Source organism: Temnothorax curvispinosus, unplaced genomic scaffold (assembly GCF_003070985.1).
Source record: "Temnothorax curvispinosus isolate PA1 unplaced genomic scaffold, ASM307098v1 QBEX01001521.1, whole genome shotgun sequence".
In the NCBI taxonomy this organism is placed as follows: Eukaryota; Metazoa; Arthropoda; class Insecta; order Hymenoptera; family Formicidae; genus Temnothorax; species Temnothorax curvispinosus.
In genome coordinates, this window is record NW_020211301.1 from 1 (window position 1) to 9,543 (window position 9,543).

The following is a 9,543-nucleotide window of genomic DNA, read 5'->3' on the forward strand; positions in this document are numbered from 1 at the left end:
TATGTATGTATGTATGTATGTATGTATGTATGTATGTATGTATGTATATGTATGTATGTATGTATTAAACGGACGAATTCGTTTTGCCGCCATTTTGCTCGTTTGACTCGGCGTCTTCGCGCCCCGCTGCCCGCGGACGATTTCGCCAACAATTTCGACGTCGCGAAGTCGTGAAGTCGTGAAGATTCGAGGACACACACAACTCCGCGGCGATCTGGGGCATCGTCCACATCGGGTGAGTTTCGCGTGCGACCGGCAAACGTCATACGGTTCGAGTTCGATCGTTCGTTTCCGTTAGTCGAACGGGATTTTGAATCCGCAGCGCGACGCGAATGGTGGGCGCTGGAAACGCCGAGACGTGTCGGTGATTCCGATACTTATTTCCGATCTCTCGGCTCTCGGCTCCTATCGTTCGCTGTCGTTCGATCTGGTTCGATTGTATTATTCCCGCGTCCGCGATCCGCGACGCGAGAATGTTCACGCGGTGGTGAAACGTGATCGAGAGGAAGGATTTCGGGAAGGAGAGATTTGCGAGTTGGGACTTGGCGATTGTCAGCGATTGTGTTGACGAACTTCGCGCGGGAAAGATCGGCAGGCGAGTGCGGGCGCGACGGTGCCGCGTACCGAGACAGGACGATTCTTTTAACGACGTGTTTCACGTGCTCCCGAATGAACACGCGTTGACAATTTCGTACGATAGACCCCGGGTCGGGCCGATCGGCGATGTTGTCGGTCAGCTAACCTCGAAACGCAACGCGTGTGCAACGTATGTACAACGACCGCGGCAGTAGAAGCGGCTCCGGATGGCGAGCGACTCCCAGGCGAAAAGGAGCACCCCCGGCGAGGTCGACATGGAAGCCGACGCACGGGACACGGGGTATGACACGGACGAGGAGGGCGGTCTGAGGGTGGACGACGAGATATACATCCCGCCACCTCTGAAGAATTTTAACGAGGTCGACGAGACCGGATCCAGGCTCATGATCACTAAGATTGTCAACGAAAACTTCAAGAGCTATGCCGGCAAACACGTGATCGGCCCTTTTCAAAAGGTAACCATCTCGGTGCCTGTGCCTCAAACGTTCTTGAGCTGGTTTCTTTTCTTTCAGAGCTTCTCGGCGATAGTGGGCCCCAATGGCAGCGGCAAGAGCAATGTGATAGACTCCATGCTGTTTGTTTTTGGCTACCGTGCCAGCAAGATCAGGTCAAAGAAGATATCTGTCCTGATACACAATTCTAGCGAACATCCTAAGTTGAATAGCTGCACTGTCTCCATACACTTCCAAAGAATTATTGATAAGGTAACGATAATGACAATTTGCACATTAATATATAAGTACAAGTACGACAGTTACATTATTAAGCTAATTAACTTTTAATCAAATTAATTTTAAGCCTGGTGAAGACTATGATGTTGTTCCCGACAGCGAGTTTGTCATAGCTAGGACAGCGTTTAAGGACAGTTCATCGTATTATGAGCTTAATAAGAAGAAAGTACAATTTAAAGAGATTGCCAAGCTCTTGAGGTTTCATGGAGTTGATTTGGATCACAACCGTTTTTTGATATTGCAGGTAAAATCACAGAATATTTCATTATAGGTAGAACCGTGGGTAGAACCTAGGAATAGATTTAACTTTGAAAAGTTAAATGTTTGTATGAACATACAACTTATTTAATTTTGTTTTTAAGTATTTTTTAATGTAATTTTTTGAAAAATTTTTGTGATAAAACAAGTTTTATGTAGCTATTTTCCTAGATTAATATAACCAATTCTATACAGATTTATGGACTATTTTCTATACACATTTTACATTTAGTATTTTACAAGTTTCCCTATTTTTTTTTTGAAAGAATTAACAAAATATCTACAAAAGTTCATTATTAAACTATTTAAATTATATAGGGTGTTTTGTTTTAATTTCCCTAGGCAAATATCTCGGAAAATATGGAAGATACGGAAAAACGGTTCTTGAGTGATCTTTTTAATGTGATCGATGTTTTCTTAAATGGAATTCCCCAGTTTTTATTGCATATTTTTGTAGCCCTTGTCGAGATGTTTTTAAAACACTGTAATACGAATCTCAGGATATCCTTGACGAAAGAGAGCTTTATTATAGTGTTGAAAACGTCTCGACAAGGACTACAAAAATATGCAATATGCAATAAACAAAGGGGGATTCCATTTAAGAAAACATTGATCACATTGACTTGGTATTGAAAAGATCACTCAAGATCAAGTCCATAATTTCATTATTTGTCCCCTTTGATATCTTACAACTTTTGTCTCAAATCTTTTTCCATATCTTCCATATTTGCCGAGATATTTGCCAGGGAAAATTATGTAAAACGAAACACCCTGTATATTCAAAATTAATATAACATTTGTAATGTTAATGTAACACTATATTGATTAAATTTCAATTTTATATCGACAAATAATAGCATGGAAAACGGTTCTTATAGGGTGAAGTAGAGCAAATTGCATTGATGAAACCTAAGGGCCAACAAGAAAACGATACTGGAATGTTAGAATTTCTAGAGGATATTATTGGCACATCTCGCTATAAAGAACCTTTAGAGAAATTAGCGAATAAGGTTGAAGTATTAACAGAACGTAAGTTAGAGAAGCTACATCGTCTCAGAGTGGTGCAAAAGGAGAAAGAGGCCCTGGAGGAGCCTATGCAAGAGGCAGTGCAGTACTTGAAGACAGAGAATGCAATAATCAGATTGCAGCATCAGCTTTATCATTGTAAAAGGTGAGTTAAATACAAAAATGTTTTTATATTATTTGATTTATTTGTGGAGTATTACGGCAGCTCAGATAATTATTGAAAATCATGAAATATTTCTGTCAGATCTGAGGCAACAAAGGAACTTACCGAGTGCGAAGAGAAAAACAATGCTCTTAACAAGGAACAAGCCACTTTGATGGTCGAGATTAATAATGTTCGCAAACAAAAGGAAGAAAAAATCAAGATTATCAAAGAGAAGAGTAAGAAGTGGGACGCTTTGCAACGGCAGAAAGATGAAACTACGGCGAGGTTTGACGAAGTGCGTAAAAAGGATGAATTACTGCACGCCGAATTGGTTGAAACAAACAAGCGACGAAAAGCCAACATGGCGTCCACCAAGACGGTAATCTTTTACTTTATCTTATTATCTTAACAAAATAATATTGAATTTACATACAAATTATAAATATTAGAGTTTTTTGTTTATATTAAATTACACGGTTGGCAATTGCAATGATGATAGGAGAAAAGCAGGCTGGAGGAACTACTGAAGGTACCAGAGAAAAATACGAAAGACATCGAAGAATGCGAGCGTCTAATCGCGACGTATACGGCTAACAAAGAAAAGGAAGAGACCTCGTTGGCAACCTTGATGGCAAATCTGCGGGAAAAGACAGAACCATTGCTGAATGAACGATCCAAATTGGAGAAAGAGCTGATATCTCTTAGGAAAAACGTGGATCAGGCGAAAGCGGCATACGATATTGCACAGTCTGAGCTGGAACTTTATATATCGGTGGAGAAAGTTGAGAAGGAGAAATTAGAAAATCTCCGGGAGTCTTTAGAAAGAACTGCGAGTACTCTCAAAGAGCGACAAAAGCAGCTAGCATTGTTCGAGACGAAGATCCCGGCAACCGAACGCAGTTTGAAGCAAGCGCAGAGTGAACTGGATGAGGCAAAAGCACTCGAGGTTGAAAAGGCCACGCAGCTGCAGAAATTGCGAATTACTTTTGAAGAGCAGCGTTCTGCCATGCAGGCCAGCAAGTCGCGGAATCGCGTTCTGGATTCATTAATGAGAGAAAAGCGTGAGGGACGGATACCTGGGATATTTGGGAGATTGGTGAGTGTCGCAGAAACTTCTCGAAGCGTGGGATAATAAAATTGAGTTGCATTTGTTATTTAAGACAAACTCTCCAGTAGATTTCTTAAAATAGCATTTTGCATGAATTTCTTTTTATATAGGGTGACTTGGGCGCCATTGATGCCAAATACGATGTCGCTGTGTCGACGGCATGCGGTCCACTGGACGACATCGTTGTAGACACAGTATCCACGGCACAGGCGTGCATCACTTATCTGCGGCAACATAACATAGGACGCGCCACATTTATAGTTCTGGAGAAACAGCAGCGATTTCAGGACAAAATCGGTCAGAAGATCCAAACACCAGAGAATGTACATCGACTGTTCGATTTGATTAAAGTGGAGGATGAGCGGGTGCTGTTGGCATTCTATTATGGTCTGCAAAACACTCTGGTAGCGCAGAATTTGGATCAGGCAACACGTATCGCCTACGGCAGAACGCGTTATCGCGTGGTGACGTTGAAGGGCGAATTGATTGAGCTGGCGGGCACGATGAGCGGTGGTGGGCGCTCATATCGAGGTCGGATGGGCCAGACGGTGGTGAGGAACGAGCCGTCAAACGCTGATATCGAAAATCTGCAGTCGCAGTTGGATACTGTGTTTGAAGAGTGCAATAAGCTGAGAATGAAGCAGCAGCCGCTTGAACAACAAATCCATGTGCTGTCGACCGGCTTGAGGGATATGAAGGTCGACAGGCAGAAATTCGGTATCGAGGTACAGACGCTGAGCGAGCAGGAGCCATCGTTGCGAGCACAGCTGAAGGCGCAGGAAAAGACTGCCGCTAATTCGGTGTCGGACCCGAAGAAGGTTGCGCAATTGCAGAAAGCAGTAGACGCGGCAAAGTTGCATCTGGACAAAGTCGAGAAGAGCTCCGCTTCGGTGGAAAAGGAAGTAGAATATATCAATAAGAAGATAGATGAGATCTCCGGCAGTCGGGTGCGAGATCAGCAGGCGAAAATTGCGCAGCTGAACAAATCGATAGACAAAGCAAAGGCAGAGATATACCGGCTGCAGGTAGCTATTAAGACTGCTGAGAGAAACGTGAAAAAGACAGAGAAGCACATAGAAACGCTAGAGAGCGATGTGCATACCTGCGAGCAGAGACTGAGGGACATTCAGAAGGAAAAGTCTGAGCTCGAAGAACATGCTAAAGCAATTCTGGATGAATTGAAGGAAATTAACGAAGCGCTAGTAGAGCGGGACGACGCTACAGCATCTTTAAAAGATGAACTGAACGAACTGCAGGCGAGCGAGAACAAGCTGAAAGCGGTGAAGATTGACCTAGATCAGAAATTGCACGAGAGTAGGAAGCTTTTAAAGGAGCTCGAGCAAATAATTCCCGACTACAACCGGAAAATTGCGCATTTAAAATTACGTGAGATTCCTCACGAGGCTCTGGAGCCACTTAATGATCTGACGGAGGAGCAGATCGATCAGTTGGACGCGAAGATGGTGACGCAGAATTTGCAGAAGGCTAAGAAGAGGTTACCTGAGCAAATACCCAACATGCAAATCATTGCGGACTATCAGGAGAAAGATGCGCTGTACATGAACCGTGCCGCTGATCTGGAGGAGACCACGTCAGAACGTAATAAGATGCGCGACATTTATGAGACCGCTCGGCGACGTAGGATCCAGGAATTCCTACACGGTTTCAGCTTAATCACTACCAAACTGAAGGAGATGTACCAGATGATCACGCTGGGCGGCGATGCGGAGCTGGAGCTAGTGGACTCGTTGGATCCGTTAAGCGAGGGTATCGTATTCAGCGTGCGTCCGCCTAAGAAGTCGTGGAAGAGCATCGACAAACTCAGCGGCGGTGAGAAGACCCTGAGCTCGTTGGCGCTGGTCTTCGCTCTCCACCATTACAAACCCACGCCGCTGTATTTCATGGATGAGATTGATGCAGCGCTCGACTTTAAAAACGTCTCCATCGTCGGTAACTATATCAAAGAGCGCACGAAGAACGCGCAGTTTATCGTCATTTCACTGCGCTCGAACATGTTCGAGCTGGCCGACTCTCTGGTGGGCATCTACAAAACGTTTAACTGTTCCAAAACTGTGACTCTACAACTGGCCCGTTATTATGAAAACAATGGTATCGCGCCTCCCACGCAGCTCACCTCCAAGACCTACGCGTCCCAGGCCTCGCAGAAATCGCGATTGCCCTTGACGCAACGCACTCAGGCGAGCTCGCGCAAGGAAAACACCGCGCCCGCGAAGAATAATAAGGAGAAAGGGTCATCTTTGAATGGCGAAGAGACGTCGCCCGCGAAGAACAATAATGCGAAAGGGGCGTCATTGAGTGGGAAAGAGACGACACCCGCGAAGAAAAATCACTCAAAGGAAACTCCATTAGATGAGGACACAAACGCAAAAAATAATGCAACGACGACACCGAACGGGAAGCGGTTAAAAGTCGATCGACTAGGGTATTGAAGTCATTATTTTTTTAGATTCCAGATTTCTCATTGTAAACCATATTGCATTATGAGGTGAAAAATTACATAATTTTCTAAATTGCATTATACGAAATAAATTTGTTTTTTGTATACATGATAAATATGGCGGAAGCTGTTTTTAATCTTTCATTGAATAAGATACTGAACAATTACTGAATTACTGATCTTGACAAAGATTATTTTATTTTTTACTACTTAATCAATTGAATTAGTAAATAAAGAATATGTTTTTTACAATAAAGAGATTAGATATTAGTTGTCTTGAGTCATCACGTGAAGTAATTCCTTTCTTGATCGGCTCTTCTTTGCTTTATTTCAAACCGTCCAATTGCATACTATATTTGCAACTGTTAATGCGAAACTTGTAACGCCTAGAGATACGTAAGCTAAAGCAAAATGAAAGAAAAAATTCAAAGATATTAAATTGAAAGGACTTTTATTGCATTATAATATAATAACTTAAAAAATAAGTATCTTTCGCTAAAATTCACGCAAGCTGATAAATAACGATGTTTATTCCGGTAATAAAAATAATAAAATTTTGTAAAGCAACAAAAGAAATAATTGAAATAATTTTATTATCTGTCATTATAAATTTTACATTGAAATTTATCGTTACATCATTAATGTTAATTGTTGCAGTCTTCCAGAATTAGCAGTATGCCCGACGCCGCAGCAATCGCCAACAACTCGACGTTCCGCTAGGATCGTGAGAAAAAGCACGGAAAGAGAAGAGAATGGGATTACCAAGGAACCTGTTAGGAAAAAACAAAAGTCGAAGTGATCGTGTGATGCGACATTTCCATAATCAAAGAACGGCACGTGCGAAACGATCGCGCGAAGCTTGTTATCAGAAACTAGTATAAATACCTATTATAAGTTAATAATATAAATGCCGTTACTGTTATCTTTTTGGACAGTAAATTGCAGCTTAAGGTGCGACTTTATTTCTTATTTCCGTAACTATTTAGTGTTGGCCGAGAGTATGAGAGAACTAACTTACTATGTGGAAAGTTATCGTAATGGTATTACAGATAAAATAGATAAATAATTGTCGATATAATTCTATCTTTTTGTAAATTTAATGTTACACACGCAAGTTTTCAGTTCTCTCACGATTCAAGGTTTTCTATAATATGTAAAGATCTATATTTGAGAACGATGCTTGTGTGTAGCGGAATAGAATACAGGATTTGCTCTTTTTATCTGTACTTTTTGTAATTTCTTGCGTTTTACATTTTTTTCTTTCTAGCCTTAAATACCAAAATATGCATACGTATTTTGTTCTGAATACATATAGTATATATACATATAACTTAGTTCAGTTAAGAGGAGCGGATCCATAAGTGCAAAATGCAATATTTTTATACGTTTGTACATGTCGCCAGAAACTATATTAAAATATGATTCCTATTGAAACAAGAACTGGAATACTTTACACGCCTAATTTTATTGCCTATCGCATAATCCTGTCACGTTGATCTTTATTTACTCTTGTCATAATTTTTCCTCAAAATTATGAAATGCATCTTTAGTTGTAAGAATCATTGCGCATGCTTGCCGAGTTTCAGGCGTTTGGATGTCCACCTCAAGTGGTCACGATTACGTTAGCATCACATGAATGAGTGGTACGCTTAAAAACCCGGAAAAGTCTCAAGGCTGGTCGCGCGCGTTTGCCTCACCGTGAAATGACCTGGATCCTTCAGGTTTGTTTTGTACTCTCCTGAGCAGTGTTTCTCCCAAAAGAAGGATTCAAGTCGCGATATTAGACAATATCTCGATATCTGTGCGAAGGAAATCGGATAAATCACCTGTTGAACGATGACGACGACGACGGTGACGACAGCAACGATGACGGCAGAGAGAGGGGGCAGAAATGAGACCAAGGAGGAAGGGGCATGTCGTATAAGTATCGCTACGACGGGCGAGATAAGGATTCTAATGAAGTGCGAGGACACGCGGCGCGTGAAATGACGGCTATCATAAAGGACGACGACGCCGATGTCGTCGAGAAAGCGTCGCGCAAGATGCCCGCCGCCGTGGCGTCTCGCCCGACTCTGCAACAGAGCTGTAAGAAAACCGCCAGTGACTGTGGATAATTTAATTAATACTTGAATTTAAAACTCGAACGAGGATTTAATCGGCGATTAAAGGATCCGTAATCGATGGAGCTTATCTTGAAGATCAGGTTTCTTATTGTTAGATCTATATTGTGCTCGATAAATAAATTTTTGAAAAGAGAAGTTAACACTACATGTCTATGAGGTACCTAAAAGATCTTTCTATCTTTTTATAAAATATAGATTTAACAAGAGGTATGCTCGGTCGACGTGTAAACGAATGTTGAATGAAAGGCTTCGAGCATGTATTTTTTTTGTGACTAATTGTAAATATTAAATTCAGGATCAGATTGTGAATTTAAATCGCTCCGAATCGTTCGAACGGATCGTTTGTCGTTGAAAATTTCATTCAAAATCTCGCAAAGTGTTGACGCACATCCTCATCGCGCCTAGGAAAACATTTGTAGCTTCATCAAGTTTGAAGCCATCGAATTTAGGTGATTTACATATTTGCTTGTTTTTTCCACTTTGTAATGGGACAAGCTTGCAAATTGTGACTTGACGCAAAAATAGCCAGTGTATCCATAGCAGTTGTGAAGTGCATTAAATTAATTTTGCCATCAAACCAGTCGTGGCTGACGATCATCAGGCGAACGTAATCGTTGACATTGGTTTAGTGATCGTGAAGAAACGCTGAAATAAAACCACGCGTGAAATTTATCTCCATATTTTTATCTACAAAAATTAACAAAAGTGCGAAACAGTGAAAGTCGACTAATAACGGCTTATCGCTCGAGTTATTTGAGTGATATAACGAATTCTAGAGTTTATTCGTGCGCGAAGTAATCTCTCGGTATGCACCGTCAGATAATACCACGTGAACTCGTCCTTTTTCTTATCATGAATGTGCAATCGTCCAGCTGCAGTGCGGAAATGCTTCCTAATTGTTTGTGTAATTGCGTTGTTGAACTTAGCAAGATCACCTTGGAGATAGCGTAGCGAAATGCACTCAATATCTTTTTCAGCGTAGAAAAGTCAGACCTGTAGAAAAATACATTTTGCACGATGAGTATAAGTTGTGTTTGCAAGGCCGGTCACAGAGAAAGCAGTTCTTGAATTAAATTTAGTATTTATATTATGTTGTC

General features: G+C 41.5%; 1 protein-coding gene across 1 annotated transcript; it reads left to right on the forward strand.

Moving 5' to 3' along the window:
- The first annotated feature begins 104 nt into the window (after positions 1-104).
- Positions 105-7,769, forward strand: LOC112466083 (structural maintenance of chromosomes protein 4-like). Its single transcript, XM_025033971.1, has 8 exons — positions 105-1,052; positions 1,110-1,301; positions 1,396-1,572; positions 2,465-2,757; positions 2,857-3,136; positions 3,257-3,853; positions 3,976-6,308; positions 6,981-7,769. Exons 1-8 carry the CDS (start codon positions 804-806, stop codon positions 7,120-7,122), a joined length of 4,263 nt encoding a protein of 1,420 aa, XP_024889739.1. The 5' UTR covers positions 105-803; the 3' UTR covers positions 7,123-7,769.
- Positions 7,770-9,543: the final 1,774 nt, after the last annotated feature.

What these genes read in the sequence shown, in the direction of transcription:
- LOC112466083 (XM_025033971.1), top strand. Translation starts at nt 804, where the DNA reads ATGGCGAGCGACTCCCAGGCGAAAAGGAGCACCCCCGGCGAGGTCGAC. An exon ending in TCCAAAGAATTATTGATAAG is followed by an intron (nt 1,302 to 1,395) that starts GTAACGATAATG and finishes ATTAATTTTAAG; the next exon opens with CCTGGTGAAGACTATGATGT. An exon ending in CAGCTTTATCATTGTAAAAG is followed by an intron (nt 2,758 to 2,856) that starts GTGAGTTAAATA and finishes TATTTCTGTCAG; the next exon opens with ATCTGAGGCAACAAAGGAAC.